Below are 21,349 nucleotides of genomic sequence, written 5' to 3'. Positions count from 1 at the left end.
GGCTATGTTCCTCTTCAAGGTCGAAGGCTGAAGTTCTCCTAAGAAAAATGAGTCATCTGTAGAACAAGAAGTGTTGCATGATAAAGAAGAAGTTGATGTGTAGCTCATCTGTCAAAATCTCATTTATCATATGGAGGTCAAAGGCTATTAGACTTGCAAAAAAATGTTAAATGAAAAATATAGGGTTTGAAAGTTGAAAGTCATGAATATGAAATATTCTAAGGACATTTGAGAATCTAGGCAAGCAAGGAGGGCTTGGATAAGAGAGCCCTAGGGTTTATGGACAAAACCCTAGGATAATACGTTTTCGTTGGAAGAAGAAACCCTAACCCCAACAAGGAGAAAATGACATTATAATGAGAAAGAGGATATGAGAAGGTGGTAATAATGCAAGGAAGCTAAGATCAAGTGGGAGCTAATTTTCTTCTCAAAAGATAAGTATTTTATACCTCTCTTGTCTGATTATTGTTATTATTATTATTTTTCTATTAGTTAGTCTCTTGTCTTTGAGTTCCTTGTTTGATTGTAATTGTTATTCCATGGCCTCCTGTGAGGACTGCAGGTACATTGTAGAAGCTGCCAAGGCTTTGACAACGGTTGGAAGAAGGGGAAGAACGAAGCAAAGCAAGAGGACTTTCTAGAATTTCTACGTGAAGGATATTGTACTAGATGAGCTCATGTTCAGAGGGAGCAAATAGTTTGAAGTATGCCTCGATTGTGTCAAAGAAAATTCGAGCATGCAACAAATGACAACATGGTAGTGAGATTTGAGAAGGTTCTCCCAGAAAGAGGGAGAGGATCATGTCAAGACGTTTTCCTTAGTTGCCTTTGATTTCTGAAGAGCATGAAGAAGCCTCCTCATCAAGGATGATCATGTATAATTTGTCTCTGACAGAGGGAGCAATTGTGAAGAAAGTATGGTCTTCAGAGGGAGCAGTCAAAAAGTCCTGTTTTGACCCTAGAGAAAGCTGACCTCAGATTCTTGGATGATGGACTATCAATGTGAGAGGGAACATCTAGTTTGGGTATCCAAAAAGCATTTGTGATCTAGTGAAGGGAGCATAACAGTCTATGGTCGAGCCGAGATGTGTTGCTCAACACGTGTCACCAACATGGTACGGTTGGTCATGGATGTTTTGAGAAGTACAACTATAGACATAGCTTGGGCTTGTGGAGATTACCTCTGTCATTGAGAAGGAAAGTTGATGAGATGGATATTCTCCCTGTGTCTTCATGACCTTGGTCGGAGAGTGGTTTGATATTCTCCCTGTGTCATTATGACCTTGGCTAATGAATGATTTGAAAGATTGGATAACATCATGGACTGACATTCTTCCCGTATCTTGTACTTTGACTTGATTAGGGAGCTTACCCTTGTGTCAAGTACATAGACCTTGGTTAAAGAATGGTTCGGTGGACTGACATTATATAGTGATTTGATCAGGGTTGTAATTCTTGTGTCCCTTTGACTTGATTAGGAAGAATGGTCTCGTGGACAAACATTTTCCTGTGTCATTGTATAGTGCCTTGATTAAGATTGTAGTCCTTGTGTCACTTTGACCTGTATAGGAAAATGGTCCAACAAAGGACAATCATTCTCTCTATGTCATTGTATAGTGACTTGATTAGGGAAGTTATTCCTATGTTACTTTGAACTGATTAGAGAGAATGGTCCTAGAGGCTGTAGCCTCCCAACATCATGCTATGATCTCTTTCTAAAGTGAGCTTGTTTTGCCATACGTCAGGGGTACTGACTGGGTTATGGCAATGCGTTTGATGTTGGTAATGATATTAATGATGGTGCTTATCCTAATCTTGATAATCCTTTCTTTTAGAAGTATTCATAGTCATTATAAATACCTCCCTAGTTAAGAGGGAGTGTTGAAATTATAACTAGGTTCGGTCTTCATAATCATGATCTTGTAAAGAGTCAAAAAGAATTTAGTTGAGTAAAAAAGAAAGTTATTTTTGTCATGCCCTATTTGGACATTTTAAAGAAAAATAAAACTAAATTTTGTATGTCTTTTGGTCAAAACCCAACTGCAAAGTCGACCCTCCAGATTACAGGTCGGCTCAGTCTTGAGAAACATCTTTTTGGACATGGAAACAACTATATATTAGCATCTATTTTGTACCATTTGGCAAGCAGTTCTTGTCCCTTTTGTGGAGGAAAAATACGGATCTGTCCGAGGCACTTATCTTCTGTGGTATGCGAGTTAGTTGAGGGACAATCTTCTATGATGATGCAAGCTTTCTGTGGTACTTCTCTCTGTGATGATGCCAGTTCCTTGTGGTACTTCTTTCTGTAATGATGTGGCATTTCATGAACAATATTGTGGACAACTGTTGCTTGAAGGAGGGCTGACTTGGTACTTGGATAATCAGTCTACTGGTCAGTTTATATATGACTTGGATTTCTCCTATTGACTAAGATTCTATAAGGAAAGGATTGCTAGGTTTTTCCATGGCCGCTGGCCTAATTATGGTGTTTCTTGTCTTTTTGTGCATTGTATTTGTATAATTGCTTGATGACCTAATTGAATGAAGTAAGTGCTAAATGAAAATCACATGTAATAGTCACAAGTAATTATCTTGATTAGAAATTCTAATTTGCACTTGAATTTCAACACTGAGAAGGTGAGTGAATGTAGTTGGAGAATGAAGCAAGTTGTGATCCCCCCAAAACTAAACAAGCCTTCCAGAGTTTGTTGGTTGGTTGACAAAAATAATTGATGATGGACAGCTAACCTCTATAGCTACAGATGTGCCCATTGCTTGAGTTGGCAAGTTGTTGCTTTTATTGCTATTTCCAATGTTTGTTAATGGCAGTTTATTATATTTGTTTGCCCTCGGGCCTTAATTTTAAACTCTAGGATTGTGGTTGATTTAATTGTCTTAGCTATATGTTTTTGGTTGTAAGAAGTAAATGTGGATAGAGGAAAAGGGGGCATGTTAAATCACCCTGATTTTTGCTCCTTGGTGGTGGTATATCAACTACCCCTTTTTGTAATTTTCTTAATAAATAACGTTTTTTAATATAAAATAAATCGTAAAAAACACCATGAATAAAGATATGGAATAAAACTGATAAAATGAGGGTTGGTGACATGCACTTTCTTTGATCACTTTGGGCTTTAAGACCTAGGAACTTGCATGTGAGGACGTGATTGCTCATTTGTACAATAGGGATCCTCAAGATAGGGAATTTCCCTGTGTAGATGTTCATGCTCCTTGGATTTGCTTCATAGTGAGGTAGAGAGAGACTAAAAATTATTGATGTTTGTAGGTTGGGCAGTTACTTCTGCACAGGCCTAAGTGTCTAGGCATGCAAAAGTCACCCAAGATCTCCTTAGAAATTTGCTCTAGTGTGAGCAAGTTGTTTTTGTAACTTAGCCTAAGTTTTGACTTAGGAAAAACACGATTATTATGTTGGCTAATTGAGTTAAATTACACTTAGGGAAAGTGAAATATTTACTTTAATGATTACGTTTTAATCTCAACCCTTGATCTTAAATGAGGTGAGATCTATTCTCAGCTATCAGTCATTTTGGAGATTATGGTTAGGGATTTTGTTCAATGTAGAGTTATAAAAGCAAGGCTAAGGAGAGGAGAAGACACACGCCATACAACAGCACATGACATTGAGAGAGGCATCTTAGTGGGGAGTGTGATACTCTAATGTACCGAGTTCGAGGAAGTGCAGAAGGGGAGCTTGGAGATCCATATCAGCCAAGGGGATTGAGGACCATTCTAGGGCCTGATCTGCTGGATCAGATCCAAAGCATTGTAATCTGTAATTTTGAAATTTTCTCACTTGGGCCATTATCGTAGGACAAGAGCCCAAGTATGTTCTGAAGTTAATGAAGAGTTGTTGATTGGGCAGAATCTGTTTGTGCCATTTTGATTGAGATTGGTTTTTTTTTGCTTCTGCTAATTAAGTTATCAACCTAGCTATGCTTTCATTCAGTAGATCTGTAACCTGCTAGGTCAATAAAATGCTGGGTGCTAGGTTTGCAGGAAAATTAATAAAAACCCTTAAGATTTGAAGGAGTTTCATATCTAAGTGAATTAGATTTTTAGTATCTTTGTTGTTTCAACTACTTTAATGGTGAAACAATATTTAAATGTATGAATTGTAAAAGCTGGTCATCAATCTGTTTCAATTCAAGCATATAGTATGAACATGTTTTGATTAGAGAGATTTTTTGCAATCTTATTAATTTCTTTTGCATTTTTATACTCAATAGGAAGGCTAAGTGACAATATTTTATATGTAATATGAATCATCCATGAAACACTATTTTGGTTTAATGAATATACACGTTTCTTTGTCTTAATTATTATGAATTTACTATGTAGGTATAATACTCCACATACATCTATGATTCAATTTGAAATATTTGGTGAACAACTACAAATTGCACAGGTACACAAATGATTCTCGATATGTTTTGAAAAGTTATTAAAAACTACTTGTTTGAAGGAAGCACAATTCAATTAGATTACAAGGAATTATGTTTTGCATCTTCACTAATTTATCGGGAAGCCACTCAATGGGGTTCAATTCTTTGAGGACAACCCTAGGCATGAGTTTAGTGAGATAGGGCCTGGATAAGACTTATTATTTCAGAAATTGATTAGGAAACTGTTACTTCTCAAACTCTTACTATGTGGGAAAGTCTAACCATAAAGCATGAGAGCCTAGAGGCAACTAGTAGGCAAACCACCCACTGTCAGCTCGGTGGCTTTGTTCCTCACTTTAGACTAAGTGAATGGAAATTTTAGCCCAGTGGGATGTCCCTAAAGGTTCAATCTAGCCAATTCATTGAAGTGTGGGAGTGATCTTAGCTTAGGTTGATAACTTATGTGATTAACGCAGTCAGTTGATTTGCCTTTTAGAGATGAATTTGAAGTATTCGGTGAACAGCTACAAATTATTGCACAGGTACAAAAATGATTCTCAATATGTTTTGAAAAGTTATTGAAAACCATTTCCTTGAAGGAAGCACAATTTAATTAGATAAATTCTTTTAGATTACAATGAATTATGTTTTGCATCTTCACTAATTTATCAGGTAACCACTTAATGGGGTTCAATTCTTTAAGGACAACCCTAGGCATGAGTTTGGTGAGATAGGGCCTGGATAAGACTTATTGTTTCAGAAATTGATTAGGAAACTGTTACTTCTCAAACTCTTACTATGTGGGAAACTCTAACCATAAAGCATGAGAGCCTAGAGGCAACTAGTAGGCAAACCACCCACTGTCAGCTCAGTGGCTTTGTTCCTCACTTTAGACTAAGGGAATGGAAATTTTAGCCCAGAGGGATGTCCCTAAAGGTTCAATCTAGCCAATTCATTATAGTGTGGGAGTGATCTTAGCTTAGGTTGATTACATATATGATTGACACAGTCAATTGATTTGCCTTTAAGAGATGTGAAGGAAGTGTGATATAGTGTGCAGATAAATTATTAGATTATCCAAAAGCATGAGTGCAAATCAAATACAGCAAAGTCTGACATAGAACTTCAAGCTCCAAGATTTTTTATTACTAGCAATTGAAATGTGAAAGGATGAGTGTGTTTGAGATATAACAAGTGAGAATCATACACAGAATATGCTGGAAATATAAAGTGAATTATGACAACTTTGGCATGAATTTCAATCACAAGATAGTGCTTCAATGCTAAATGGTAATTTACAGTAATGCAAATCATTCATAAGCAAGTTTTATTAACAAATGTAGCACTGGGTCAAGAGAGTCATCCACATGACTGTAAAGTCAATTCCAGATTGCAGATTTCAAATTATTATGTATCCAGAACTGTACAATTTGTGTTCAAAGGAAAGCATTTACATCAATGAGTCAACTATGCCATGAACACATCAAAGATGTTACAAATGCAAACTCTGTTCCTTAGAGAAATGATGGCATTCACTATACTCATAAACCTGCAGAGTTACCAGCAATATGAAGAAGGAAAGATAGTGCACATTCCTGAGATCAATCACATGAAAGAGATAATAACTTGGACAGGGAGCATATATGATTATTAAGTGGGTTCACTTCTTGCTTAAAGGGAATTAGATGAGTCTTCCAAACATTGCAAAAATTAATCCCAAAAGAGTTATGTGATGTTGCAAGTGGGTTATATTCCTTGGGATTATGATTGCTTGTGTTGAAAGTACTCCAAGATAATCACCAATTTAGAACCATAGTTAGAACATTGATATCATCCATGTGTGATCAAGTATATGGAGTATTAATTAGCTCTGTTGCACCATAGTCATCATTTAAACTATTATAGCATCAAGTTTCAGCAAGTGAACTAAAACGTCTGATGAGTGCAGTTTTCAGCAAGTGAACTAAAACGTTTGATGAGTGCAAGGTTTAGATGCAAAATTGAAGGCCATGGCCTGCCTTAAATCTACTACATCTGTTTTATTTGCAGCAGCAAGATGTGATTCCCAGATCTATTATCAGTCCCATGAGTGCAAATATGATATTGGTCAACAAGAGATCATGAAATGGACCAAATCATCAAGTCATTCAGCTAGTTAAGGCACCAATTTAGTCACCCATGAGGTTTGGACAGCAGATCTATATGTGAAATGAACGTATTGGATCTAGTTAAATTCTCTTTAATGATATTATTGTTGCCAAACCAAGAGAAATAGTGCAAATCGACTTTAGAGTAAATCACTGAAAGAGAATGACTTGCTAAGAGTCCATGTTTATTTAGCTAGATATGAGATTTTTAGCCCTTTAAACTTGAAATTGCAATCTATTCTAAGAGATAAATTCAAATTAAGTCATAAATTCAATAAAATAAACAAAACAGAAAGTTTTGATTTTAAAATTTAGTGGTTGGAAAAGAGGGATAAGACCCGTCCCTTCCTTCACTTAGGCTATATGAGTTACACTTAGTTTTGCTTGAGGCTATATTCATGTGTTAAGTATTGGGCTTACAAGCACCATTTAAGTATGTCTTACTAATTTCCAACTTCAAGCCCTTGGGGAGATTGGTCATAATTGAATCCAAATCTAAGTAACATAAGGTAAATTTTATTTTAACTCTAAAATAAGAACCTAAAATCCTAGAAATCCAAGGCTCAATGTACTAGATCTAAAAGTAGATGATTAAAAAACATGAGGCACAAGTTAACTATACCTTATAGACTTTTCAGATGTAGCATGGTGCTCCTTAATGGCCTTGTATTAGATTTTTCCTCCAAGAAAGCTACAAAGAATCAAGATCTTCCAAATCACCTGAGACAAAACCTCAAGACAAAGACAAATTATACTACAGCTTGAGAAAATTGAGACAAGTTTTCGCAATTATTCTCCAACAAGTGACAAATGAGTGAGAGGATTCTTTTTATAGGAAGAAATCCTAACCACCTCACACATAAAATATGATAGATCTTCAACCTCCTAGCCCAAAATAACAACTCTTGAACAAATTAGAGAGGATATGGTCAAGATATAATAAAATAATAAGGGCCACTAACCCTCCCAACCATGGTCAAATACCACCATAAGCAAGTAAAATGTTAAAACAGTCCAAGAGAATGTATACTCTTCCAAACGTGAGCTAACCAATACAAAAGGTCACACATGAGGTCAACAAGTGGCTTATGAACAAGTGTGCCCTCCAAGATGTATGTCAACCAACTCAACCAACTCCATGATGTGAGAAGAATAGTCAAAAGGATGAGTGTGCTGCATGACAAAGTGAATAACAAACTAGCATGTATGGCACATGAAAAGGGTTGTTCCAATATATGTGTGGTCAAATGAACTCATAGCCAACTCAGCAACCCCATAATAACCTCAACAAAGGGCCCAAATGAGTGTAACAACCTCTTAACTAACCCCAACCTTCATAACTACCTCATACATGTGTACAAAATGTATAACCAACTCAACAAATCCACACTTGGGAATATTCCTGCAAGAAGACAAGTGCACCCTCAAGAGATGATCTATGTGGCATACATGATGATGTAGACTCCTAGTCACACTGTCCAATGCACTATCATGGATCCTAATGCAGTGACACAGTGTCTACAAGGATACCAATGCAGTGTAATGGATCTAAAGTAATCATGGATCCCAATGAAGATATATAAGTCCATATGTCGATACACAGATTGTAGGAAGTATCATGAAACCTAATGCAAATGTACAAATATCAAGGTATAATACATGGATACCAAGGCATAGATGCAACTTTGATGCAAGTCCACAAATTCCAATGCAAGGCACCCGCCTATAGCAGTGAGTCATGTCTCGATATACTTGTCATTAGGCAATAAACATGTGTGTGCCATCTTTGAACTTTTTAATAACTCATTTAACTTTTACACTTTAGGCTAAATTTAACTATGGAGGGACAACATTAACATCTATTACATGTGACACTTTTAAGACCAAGAAGCATGTCCTAGAGTACAAAGTGAGATGTAGGTAATGCAATGGATAATTTGTGGAAGAGGAAAGGGGAAACTTAATGAATCAACCTTCATAGTCATGTATGATGTGTAGGTCTTCCTTTGGTAGCTTTCAAGAGCTAGGGGTCTTCATTTTTTCCATGATGGCCTTCATGAGGGTGCATTAGGTTTAGACTTACCTTGGCGTTATTTGTTACTAGTTACTATCCTTTACTATCCTTTCTCAATGTTTACCTTTTTTTCTTTCTTCATTTCTTAGTTCATTTCTTTGGATGTGCATTATGAAGCATAGGACTAGGGGTAAGGGCCCTTTAGTGAGGTGGCATAGCTCTAACAATACTATTTTGTTTGGCTTTTAACTTTTTTATGACTACAACTACCTCGAACACTTTCAGTCTATTGACTTTGAAGGCTCTTACATGTGGGTCTTCCTTGCTTTGTTGAAGGCCTTGATGAATGACTAATGGCAATTTAATCAAGGGTAAGCAAGCATGATGGGTGGTATCAGAGTGAATGGGAAATATGCAAAGTGTTAAGTATGGTTGGGATATGACATATGCTATATTCCACCTAGTGCTCGAGTAGTATGACTTGATCCAGGAAGTGATGACATTTATCTAGAAGAAAATTATGATCCACCATGGTATCTGTTGAAAATTATGGCTCGAACAAGAACTTCCACACATTTTTAGTGTGAACATTTAAGTAGTTTAAGATATTTTCGAAAAGTAATTCTATTTATGGAAAAATAATGCTCTTTTGTAATTCACTTTAGTAAAAAAAAGCGAGTCTTATATTTAGTAGTTGATTTTGAATCTCATGCATGACTTAGACTAGGAGAATATTAAAGATAGTTTCTTAGCTAAAAGTATAAAGACAGGGCAAGTTGGAGGGCATACAACCACGAAAGAGGTGTTCCCGGGAAGCACACAGTTCCCTGTATTTGTACGGAAGTCTGTACTATTATATTTACATATCAGCAAGGATCCGTACAATCATACAGATAGGTCATGCAAGGTGTACAATAGGTTTTTGTTGTTTTTTTCCAATACGATGTACTTTCTCAAATAGATTGTAGAAGCCTAGTTAGGGTGTTTTTGGTATTTGTGCAGTGCTGTTTTTTTGGGCAGCTTGTGGAGGTTTCCTTGTAAGTTCTTTTTACAAAGAATGAAATGTTGTTTTCAAGGAGTAATACCTATGTATGTGTTAAACTAATTTTCATGCTTCCACTATTTACTTTCTAGCTTATGTTTTTTTTTTTTTTTTTTCTGAATAAGGCTAATTCTATTATAGTACAAAAAGGTCAAAAATTACATCAGAGTTACAACAAGGCTATGGCCTTGTAAATCCTGCCCAGAAATTGACAGTTTGCCCAGATTTACACCTTCCAAAATTGAACACAGTCAAAATTTGGTTTACTATCTTCTGTTGTGTCTTCTCCTAAGACTCGAAACAGTGACTCTAAACAGTACATAACAGGGACATGCTGAGATAGACAAACATGGCGATGATGAGCACCGCTTAAACATGGACTGACTGACATATAGACCCATACTGCCGACACATAGACATACAGACCCATATTGCCGAACTGATACATAAACACATGATTCAAAGACAGAGTGATGCTCCTGCGGCCTAGGCTGCCGAGAGCGAATTGCTTGACTTGATCATTCATCGTCCGTGGTGTAGGACGCTTCCTCAACTCGGCACCCAAATTGCAGAGAGTCGTCAGAATCAGAGAGAGGGACCACCGCGCTGGAAGGGAGACCCTGAACAGGCTCGCTTGGACCCGCAAGAGCTGCTGGAGTAGCTAAGGGGGAGCTTTCCCTAACAGGGCGTTGCAGGTCAATTATAGGCACTGTCCCTTGAACTGGAGGTGTGTTTTCCAGAGTTGCATCTGCTTGATCTCTGAGAATATCACAATGCTCAACAGTTACAGAGACAGTAAAAGTAGAATTGGCGAGTGTGCAGGGTATCCGATACCTGACCGTAGGATGCGCCTCATGTCCACAATCAATTATGCGTTAGCTCCCCAGCCCTCTACCTCGTCCGGCTCTGTTACCATGGAGGTGCTGCTGCTCAGACGTAACTTCGACGGAGGAGGAGGGAGAAATGGGGGCAGGCCTCTGAGTGGTAGCCCGTCTGCGAGAGCCTCCGCGTCTACTGCACATTCTCAGTCTCTCACCCCGCATTGCTGGATAAAGAAGAACCCGCTTGCAGAAACCCGGAGAGGAGGGATTAATTAGGACGGGGGCCGCCGAATTTGGCTCACAACGCCTGGGAATTGCTCTCAAGCTTGTGACAGTCCCTGAATTGGCCACAGAGCATGAATGCCCTTGCTCATTCCCCCACTCCACCGAGTAATGCGCCAGTGTTGCAGCGGAATGCCAGACGATTGCAGAAGAATGCACAAGTGTAGCAGGAGCTCCCGGTTTATTAATCGCCATCGCACAGTTAGCCAGGAGACGAATTATGGAAGACAAGACCAGCATTAATGCCCTCGTTGATATTCCAGCATGCGAACCTCTCTTACATCCCGCGAGGTACTGCGTGTCACACATGGGCTGACCCCTGCCCATGTGACTCCCCATCTGTCCGCCGCTCACCTTAAGCACCCGCATCCGGGAGGGAGAGATCTTTCTGCACCAAAGAAATGCAGTCCTTTTTGAGTTGGTCATCATCTACCATATCAAGTGAACCTGAGAAGTATGGAATTAGCTGAGATACACCCTGGTTAGCCAGTCTGTCTGCTACTTGGTTAGCTGTCCTTCTTACATGCTGGAAGGCTATGCTTAGGGGATTTTGTAGCTTTTCCTCCAGTGATTCCAGCCTGCTCAGCAATCTCCAGCTTGATGCGACCTTGACAGCTGAAGAACCTGCCTGTATTCTTTTTGCAGCAGCTATAAGAATAAGAGAGTCTCCTTCAACCTCCAGAGGGAAGAAATGTTTTTGTTCTGCTATGCAGATGCCTTCCCAGAGTCCTTCCAGTTCTGCTGCGTTGTTAGTATCTTTGCCAATTGATCCATAGAATATATGCAGTATTGCTCCCGTGTGGCTTCTGAAGATTCCTCCAAAGCCCGTAGGCCCGGGATTTCCTTTGGCAGCCCCATCAAAATTCAGCTTGTAGGAGTTGTTTGCCGGAGGGGACCAGCTTGCTGGAGAGGTGGTACTAATTGTGGGACGGGTGCTGACCTTTGCTAAAAAGGAGAGGTCCAAATTCCATTCTTTCAGAATGTTGCATTCCTTTGGAGAGTCTGGCAGATCTGTAGCAGACCAGGTTCTGATAGCAAGAGTTTCTTGTAGATTTTTTTTGAAGATGAGCCACAGAGCATCTATTGACCTGAAGGTGTTATTGAAGATTCTATAGTTTCTTTCCTTCCAGAGAATCCAGTATAGAAAGCCTGGTATTAGACTCCACAGAGAATTGAGAAGCGGGCTTTTAAAAGGGTTCTTAGTCCATTTCCTTATATTTTCTGTTACATCCTCCATCCTTGCTTCCGATCTCATGTTGCATTTTTCAACTTTCTTCCAGAGTTGCGTAGCTAGCTGACATGTTTCCATTAAATGACTGATGGTCTCAGAGTGGAGATTACAATTTGGGCATCTTGATGGCCCAATGAATCCGCGCTTTAACAGGTTGTCCCAAGTGAGTATGCGCCTTTTACTAAGAAGCCATAAGAAAGTTGAAATTTTGGGCCATAGTCCTGGTTGCCAGACTTTTTCCCATATTCGGTCCTTGTCTATCTGGATTTCTGAATAGCGCAATTGGTGAGCTTCTTTAGTGGTGAATGTTCCTTTGGGCGTGTGACCCCATCTTAATCGGTCCTGCTGGTTGGAGTAACGGATTCTTCTGTAGATAAGTTCTTGATCTATGTCAGAGTACGTTTCTCCCTGCCAGTCCATCTGCCAGAGGCTGGCCTGCTTCCAGATTCGGAAGTCATGATTTGAGGATTGTTGCCAGAATTGATGAACGCAAGTAAGGTTCGCCTGCTGCATCTGCATTTGCCAAAGAGGCTTTTGAAATAAAGTTGCCAGCTTTGGGAGTTGCTGCCATGAATCCTCCCAGAACCTTGCCGTCGTACCTGAGTGAATTTCCCAGAAACTGTGCTCTTGAATGAACTTGCTATGGAGCTTTGCAGTGTTCCATATTGGTGATCCTTGGGTTGTGGAACTGATTCTGATAAGATCTTTCCATTGACTACCCGGGGCATATTTTGCTTGCCATAGTCTGGCCCATGGTGAGTGTGGCTTGGAGATCCAATTCCACCACATTCGTGCTCCCATTGTATTATTGCTTTGAAGAGGATCTCGCAAGCCTAGACCGCCTTCTGATTTGATTTTGCAGACTTCTTTCCAGTTAACAAGAGCCCATTTTCTGTTCAAGCCAGAGGAACCCCATAGGAAGTTGCATTGAAGGTTGCGAATGGTTTTAAGGACCCATTTTGGAGCTGCCATAATGGAGAAGAGATACAAAGGCATTGCCTGTAAAACCGATTTAATTAAGACCAGTCTGCCGGCCATGTTTAGAGCACGAAAAGTCCATGACGAAAGCTTTGATTCTAATTTATCTAGAAGAGTCTTCCAGGAGGCATGATTGACGACAGAGTCCGCAAGGGGTGCCCCTAGGTATTTTGATGGAAGCTTGGATATGGTATACCCCAGAATTCTGGCAATGTTTCTTTGCGTAGAGGGGGGGGTGTTGAAGAAGAAGAGCTGAGACTTTGAGGCATTGATGGAAGTGCCAGATGCTTCAGAGAAGAGGGAAAGCAGGGATTTGAAGACAGAGGCCTCTTGTGATGAAGGATGACCAAATAACATAGTGTCGTCAACAAACTGTTGATGGGACTGAGGAGGAAGACCATGTATAGAGATTCCTTTTAGAGCTTGGGAGGAAACAGCGGATTTGAGAAGCCTACTGAGCCCTTCTGCCATTAGAACAAAGAGGAAAGGTGAGAGAGGATCCCCCTGTCTGATGCCCCGAGAGGGGCGAAAGGGAGAGGAGGGAGAGCCATTTAGCAGGACGGAGATGCTGGGAGAGGAAATAAGGTTCATGATCCATCTGGTCCAAGTAGAACTGAAACCAAAAGCCAATAGCATTTTTTGAATGTAATTCCAACTGAGTTTGTCAAAGGCTTTAGAGAGATCCAGTTTTAGTAACATACCTGGTTTTTTTAGAAGCTTTAATGAGTGAATCACCTCATTTGATAGAATTATTCCATCCATGATCTGCCGTCCTTCTACATATCCCGTCTGTTCTGGAGAAATGAGTAGTGGAAGGAGAGGTTTGAGCCTATTCGCTATGACCTTTGAGATGAGCTTGTAGATTACATTGCATAGCGCTATTGGTCTATAATTTTCAGGCTTGCTCGGTTCTTCACCTTTTGGAACCAATGCTATGAAGGTTGTATTGAGGGCAGGGAGAATCCAATGCATAATTCTTGATTCCTCCACTAGTTCCCATACTTCAGCTTTGATGAGCTCCCAAAATTCATGGAAGAAATTGGCTGTGAAGCCGTCCGGCCCGGGAGCCTTGCCATCTTTAAGTTGGTCCATAGCTTCTTCAACTTCCTTTAGTGACGTAGGTTGAAGCAGTTTGTTGTTGTGGTCCTCCGTTATGATTCGAGGAATGTGTTGCGTGATAGTTCTGATTGCCTCATCTCTGTTACCTGTGGGCTCCCTGAGGATATCCTGAAAGTAGCCTGTGAACTCCTTCTCCATATCTTCGTGTGCTTCTACTCTTTCCCCTTGTTGATTGTTTATGAAAGTGATGTTATTGTGCATACGCCTTTGGATGGCTGTTTTATGGAAGAATTTGGTATTCTTCTCCCCTTCTTTTAGCCAGCTGATTCTGGATTTTTGACGCCAGAGAATTTCCTCTTGTTGCCTGCGTTCTTCTATTTGATTCCAAAGGATCTGCTCCTGTTGTGTCTGTTCCTCTGTTCTGCCTTCTCGGATGAAAGTTTGTTGAAGTGCTTCCATTTGCTTTTCCAGCCTCTGGCGATTCTCCTGTATGTTGCCAAAATGTGTGCGATTCCAGCCCTTGAGGACTTGTTTTAAGTTTTTCAACTTTTGTTGGAATTGATACATTTTGGCCCCCTCTGGCGGGATAAAAGATTTCCATGCTTCTTCTACCACTGTCTTGAAGTTTGGATTTGTAAGCCAGAAGGCTTCGAATCGGAAGGGTCGATTGCAGCGAGTACCGGGCCTAGACCATTGTAACATAATTGGCCAGTGGTCAGATCCTCCTTGGGGTACGATTGACGCGTTGAAGTCCCCGCCCAAATGAATTGCATTGTCCGACAGGAGGAACCTATCGAGCCTGGAGGCGATATGATGAATGCCCCTGCGCTTATTAGTCCAAGTAAAAATTCCATTGGAGGTTGGAATGTCCATAAGTTGATTATTCTGAATGAATTCTCTGAGGCCATTGCTGTCACTCTCTAGCCTGGTTCTGCCTCCTGTTTTCTCTTCCATCGATTTTATGATATTGTAGTCTCCTCCGCCGATCCAGAGGGGGAACTGCCTGTTCTCATTTAGAATAGAGATTGTTTCCAGCAGATCTAGTTTTTGCTGAATATTTTGCGGAAAATACACATTTGAGAGATGCCCGTGGATGTTGGTGCCGATGAGGTGGAAGGACGCTTGAATGAGGTGATGGGTGGCATGGAAGTCATATAGTGAAAGAGTCTGCGGATTCCATAGTATGGCTAGTCCGCCTGAGGCCCCTGAGGCGTCAACTGAAATTGAGCTGCTACCTGCCCAAATCTTATTTCGAATTCTATCAATAGCTGTGTTGCTACTTTTTGTCTCTTGAAGAAAAACTATGGATGGTTTTTCTTGTTGAATCAGGTTTTTGATCATCCGGTGTTTTGAGGGGCTGTTGAGTCCTCTCACATTCCAGGAGATGAGCTTCATGGAAACTGAGGTTTGGGTTTATAAAACTTTGTCAACTTAGGGAATCGCCCCGATTCCACAAGTATTTCTCCCACTATTATGGTCCTCTGAAGGTCTGTCTTACGTCCCCTTTTCTTGGTTTCTTTGAGATTTTTTTTTCCATCCCAAGGGCTTCCTCCTTGTATACCAAGACTTTTATTGTGCTGCACTTTGGTCAAGACTCCTTCAAGCCTGTCTATTTGCCAAGGGGGAATGGAGTTAAATTCTTTTTGTTTGCAGGCCGTTTCAAGTTTGAAGATATCAAGACCCTCTAGGATAATATTCTCCGGATCTTCCTCCATGATGATAGGGGAGCTCTGATCGTCCTCATCTGCAGCTTCCTGTAGACTTAGAGCAAGAGCTGCATCTAGATCCATGGCTGAAGCCTGCTGCTTGAAATCTAGAACAGATTTCCCCTTGTCTGAGGGTAAGGGGCTAAGATCTGAAACCATTTTTGTATTATCCGCCGTTTGTTGAGGTGAGGGGCGAGAAGAAACTGGATCAGAGGACTGCATGGGGGCTGAGGGATGGAGGGAAGATGAAGGCAGAGTAATATTCTCCAGGGGATCAGAGCTAGGTAGGTCCTGCGGATCCTGGGAAGCAAGCGGAGAGAATCTGTTCTGGGAATCCGATTTGGCGGCAATATCAGGGACTGCCTGGCTTTTCTTGGCATGCCTACGGCGATTAGGAATTTTGGTGAAGCCTTCCGAGTCTTTGATGGTTTCATTGGAAGAGGCTTTAGACTGCAGGTTTAGAGGACAGTCTCGGAAGAGGTGTCCATGCTCATGGCATTTACGGCAGCGAAAGGGGATATGCTCATAATCTAGAGGCTGTATCCATTCAAAGTCATCGTGAAAGAGACTTACCGAGTCAGCTAAAGCCTTGGTCAGGTGCATCTGAACGCAGATCCTGGCGTACGAGGTGTATTTGCGGGACTTTGTTTCCGCCGCAACTTTGATGAAGGTCCCAAGTTTGTTGCCAATGTCTGCAAGCGTTTCTTCCTTCCAGTATTCCACTGGGAGGGAATACATTTGTATCCATACTAGAGCCCAGCTGAAGTCTTCTTTGTCAGGGTTAAATCTTGGCTTGCACTCCGTGAGATAGAGTCCTGAGGAGTTAAAGAAATATGGGCCGCCTTCGAATACCCGCGATTTGTCCTCCACACAATGGAAGATGGCTGTGAAGAAGCCTTTCGGTCCAAGCTGCAGAGTAACCTGTCCTTTGGGCTTCCATTTTGATGCTATCCATCCCTGCAAGGCCTTTTCAGTAGGCCAGAATCCAAGAAACTTTCCTATTAACGCATGATCCTGCATGTGTTGGATCTCACCGTTTATGCGATGACTTGGCAGATCAACCTTGATGCGTTCTACGGCCTTCGGAATACAGGTTGCCGAGGTCGCCTTTGGCTGTGACGAAGAGGCTTTTTGGTGCGCCTCTTTTTCTGTATCCATTGCTTCAGGCTGAGCTGTGGGCATCTCTTTTCCATTCGTCCTTTGTCCTCCCTGCTCAGATTCATGGACAGTGCCAGAAGGAGTCAGTGGAGTCTCGTTCTGATTCATGTCAGAGTTTGGGGTGTTCAGAGGAGGGGGGGCAGAGCCCGCCCCTCCTACCGGCTTAGCCATTGAAGGCTTTCAGAAGGAGTCCGACGGCGCAGCTCGAGCCGTCAGAGGCGATCAGGGTTTAGGGTTCTCAGAAGTTTTGCAGGCGGGGTGATCGCAGACCGGATCGCATTTTTTCTAGCTCCGTCAAGCTTTCTTGACCTTTTTTTCAATTGGATTCTAAATCTTAACAATAACATGCATTTAGTATTTTTACTCTAATTTAACTATGTTTTACTTTCTAGCTTATGTTATTGATGCTATGGTTTGAAATTTTATTCAGCATTAATTAAATTCAACAATCTACTTTTGGGATTGAGATCATAAGGACATTAATCACATAGGGTTTGAAAATTTCACATGGTATCAAAGCATGCTCTTTGTTTGAGATTATCAGGTATTTGCAGCAATAAGAGAATTTTGAAGTTTTATTTTTGATTTGGGAGTTTGTGCAATGGATCTCTGAGATGCTAGTAGTGGGACTTTTGTTTGAGTATAGCTTGGATGGTGCCCCAAATTTTTCAGTGTGGAAGGTAAGGGTTACAGTCTTTACTAAAAGAGAATGATCTTTGGGATATTGTCAAGGATGTTGTTGCTCTGCGTATAGATTTGCAAGACTCAGTGGCTCACAACAAAAAGGAAGCTAAGGTCATGTGGACGATTTTGGATGCCATAAAAGACCATTTGATTCCTCTTGTATTCAAGAAGAATACAATGAAGGAGATGTTTGATGCTTTGGTTAGTCTTTTTCAGAGTTAGAAGTTGATATTGCATAACAAACTCATATCCATAGGGATGACTAGATTAGACATAGTCATGAGTTACCTTATGAAGATCACACAAATCCATTATTACCTTGTAGCAATTGGGGAGAAGGTTGCAGATGTAGAGCTAGTGAACATTGTTCTAAATAGTTTACTAGCTTCATGGGAACCATTTGTCAAAGGTATTTGTGGTCAGGAAAACCTCAAACTTTGAGAGGATTTAGGATGATTGTACACAAGAGGAGATTCAGATGGAGTCAGAGGCCAACAAGAAGGGTGGTGATGACCTAGCACTATTTGGTTAGTCAAATAAAGGCAAAAATAAAAAAACCAACAAGGGTGAAGGAAGGAGTGAGGAGTTAACCTCACAGCCAGAAGAGAGGACTCAAGTAAAATCAAGTGCTTCATTTGTCATAAACATGGCCATTATGCATCACAAAGTCTAGAGAAGAAGGGTAAAGGAAAGTAACAATAGAAGTAGGTAGTGTGTTGATTTATGGTAGCATCGGATGTGCTCTAGCCATGAAAATTGGTGGAGAGGCTAAGGCACATGAGATCTCCAAGACCCAGAAATTGTTCTGAGAAATTCCATCTGGATGAGGAGTTATTAAAATAATTAATATTTTTTAATGGGTTCCTAAGTCTAAACTTAGGAAAATACAAATATTAATGGGTATTAATAAAGATAAGGATGAGAAACTTCTAAGAGACGAGGATCAAGTCTGTTTTAATCTTAGCCGTTGATTAGAGACTTAATCTCGGCCATTGATTAGAGACTTAATCTCGGCCGTTGATTCGTCAACAGGAAAAGTATAAGAGAAGACTTGAGGGTCATTTGGAGACACACCAGCAGATACTTAGTATCTCAAGGAAAATCGATTCTCAAAGAGAAGGAGATCGATTTCAGAGGGAGAGTTGCACGGTGGAGGAAGAGGGGGGATTAGCAATAGTCAGGGAGCTCAGAAGAAGTGACACAGGGACTTTGAGAGACAGCGAAGAGGGAGATGTAGGGATGACGCAGAGAGGGACCAGAGTTGCGCAGAGCCACGCAAAATGATGCAGGGCTGACGCAGTAGAGAAAGGAAGCTCTCCAGGGTGTCAGAAAGTGTCGGAGAAAAAGTCTTAGGAGTTTTCTCCCAGTGTCTATGTAAATATTTCTGCAAAAGCGATTGCTGCTGAAGATTAATAAAACCCTCCTTTGCTGCACCGGTTTTCCTGCATTGGGATTTTTCGGGGACAATTGTCCAAAAATAACTGTGTTGATGTGATTGATTCTTGTGCATATATTTATTTCTGTATAATGATGTGATATCTGCAGTAGAATTTATTTTAATATTTATAGAAGTGAGTTCATAAATAACTTATTGGGAATAATAAGTAGGTGAAATAAATAAGCTTCTGCAGTAATAGAATTTCTGTTTAGAAATTTTCACATGGTATCAGAGCAAAGATTTAGCGACAGGAAGGGAAAATCAATTATTCGTCAAGAGATACAGATCCCAATCTCTACTATCTGGTTGTAGAGAATGAGCCTCTAGTCCTAGTATGATATGTGGATGATCTCTTCTTGACAGGATCATCCAGGGTCATCGAGGACTACAAGAAGAATCTAGCCACAGAATTCGACATGAAGGATTTGGGACAGATGCATTATTTCCCGGGGTTGGAAGTTTGGCAGCAAAAGGGTGAGATCTTCCTTGGACAAGGGAGATATGCTACAGAAATCTTGAAGAGATTCAGGATGCAAGACTGTAGGCCCATGGCTACTCCAATGATCACCAACTGGAAGAAAATTGATGCATCAGAAGATAAAGATGTTGATCCCACCTTGTACAGGCAGCTCATAGGATCCCTGATGTATTTGGTCAATACCAGGCCAGACATTTGTTACGTTGTCAATACCTTTAGTTAGTTTATGGTGGAACCTAAGAGGGCGCATTGGGCAACAACCAAACATGTTTACAGGTATATAAAGGGAATAGTCGAGCATGGATTATTGTACACTAGAGGCAATGAAATTAGACTGAGTGGGTTCACTGACATAAATTAGGCTGGAAGTTTAGTAGATTGGAAAAGTACCACTGGGTACTGTTTCAACATTGGATCGGGGATGACTTCCTGGTGCAGTAGGAAACAGAAATCCGTAGCTCTGAGCTCAACTGAAGTAGAATATATGGTTGCTAGCACAACTTCGTGCGAAGCCATATGGCTTAGAAAATTGCTTGTGAACTTATTCAGTAGAAGGATGGATGCGACCAGGGTCATGTGTGATAATCAGAGTTGCATCAAGCTCTCTTAGAATCCAATATTTCATGATCAGTCGAAGCACATTGATATTAGGTATCACTTTGTCAGAGACCGTGTCCAACGAGGAGCAGTACAATTGAGGTACACTCCTATAGGAGAATAGGTGATGGACATCCTCACCAAGGCCCTAGGAAGAACAAAGTTCGTTTATTTCAGGGAGAAGATGGGGATGGTAAAGAATCCATTTTAGTAACAGAAATGGATAAGTATTAGGTGATGCAGTGCAACAGTTAGCAGTGGCGGTGCTATGGGCAGCGTGATGCAACAGATTGAGAGGGAGTTGCAGTACAGATGTAGCAGTGTCATGGGCAGCAGTACAGGAAGCAACAATGCAGATGATGTAAGGCAGCAAGCCAGACATTAGCGCAGGTACCGGTGCGGAGGATTAGTGTGATGTTTCCAATGGTGAAGCATTACTAGAGCACATTCGTCGCTAAGAGGGAGTGTTGATTTATGGTAGCATTGGATGTGCTCTAGCCATGAAAATTGGTGGAGAGGCTAAGGCACATGAGATCTCCAAGACCCAGAAATCGTTTTGAGAAATTCCATCCAGATGAGGAGTTATTAAAATAATTAATATTTTTAATGGGTTCCTAAGTCTAAACTTAGGAAAATAAAAATATTAATGGGTATTAATAAAGATAAGGATGAGAAGCTTCTAAGAGACGAGGATCAAGTCTGTTTTAATCTTAGCCGTTGATTAGAGACTTAATCTCGACAGTTGATTCGTCAACAGGAAAAGTATAAGAGAAGACTTGAGGGTCATTTGGAGACACACCAGTAGATACTCAGTATCTCAAGGAAAATTGATTCTCAAAGAGAAGGAGATCAATTTCAGAGGGAGAGTTGCAGGGTGGAGGAAGAGGGGGGATTAGCAGCAGTCAGGGAGCTCAAAAGAAGTGATGCAGGGACTCTGCGAGACAGCACAAATGGAGACGCAGGGATGATGCAGAGAGGGACCAGAGTTGCACAGAGCCACGCAGAATGACGCAGGGCTGACGCAGTAGAGAAATGAATCTCTCCAGGGTGTTAGAAAGTCTCAGAGAAAAAGTCTCAGTAGTTTTCTCTCGGTGTCTATGTAAGTTTTTTTGTAAAAGCGATTGCTGCTGAAGATTAATAAAACCCTCCTCTGCTTCACCGGTTTTCCCGCATTGGGTTTTTCCGCGGACAATTGTCAAAAAACACTGTGTTGATGTGATTGATTCTTGTGCATATATTTATTTTTGTATAATGATGTGATATTTGCAGTAGAATTTATTTTAATATTTACTGAAGGGAGTTCATAAATAA

General features: G+C 40.7%; 1 protein-coding gene across 3 annotated transcripts in view; it reads left to right on the top strand.

The window, feature by feature from the left end:
- LOC149190674 (S-adenosyl-L-methionine-dependent methyltransferases superfamily protein) overlaps nt 1-21,349 on the top strand; it is a 232,153-nt gene that overhangs the window by 55,940 nt on the left and 154,864 nt on the right. For 2 of the 3 annotated variants that reach the window (XM_089412235.1, XM_089412234.1), the window contains exon 2: nt 4,360-4,426. The exons of the other annotated variant lie outside the window; for it this stretch is intronic. In XM_089412235.1, the coding sequence (XP_089268361.1) occupies nt 4,360-4,426 (67 nt within the window). The remainder of the gene's footprint in view (nt 1-4,359; nt 4,427-21,349) is intronic. 3 annotated transcript variants of the gene reach the window in all.

Source organism: Pinus tabuliformis, chromosome 3_1 (genome assembly GCF_031772625.1).
Source record: "Pinus tabuliformis cultivar Carrire ecotype Pingquan chromosome 3_1, CPIR1, whole genome shotgun sequence".
NCBI classification, from domain to species: Eukaryota; Viridiplantae; Streptophyta; class Pinopsida; order Pinales; family Pinaceae; genus Pinus; species Pinus tabuliformis.
Note: the sequence above shows the minus strand (reverse complement) of the source record. Positions and strands in the feature narration are given on the sequence as shown.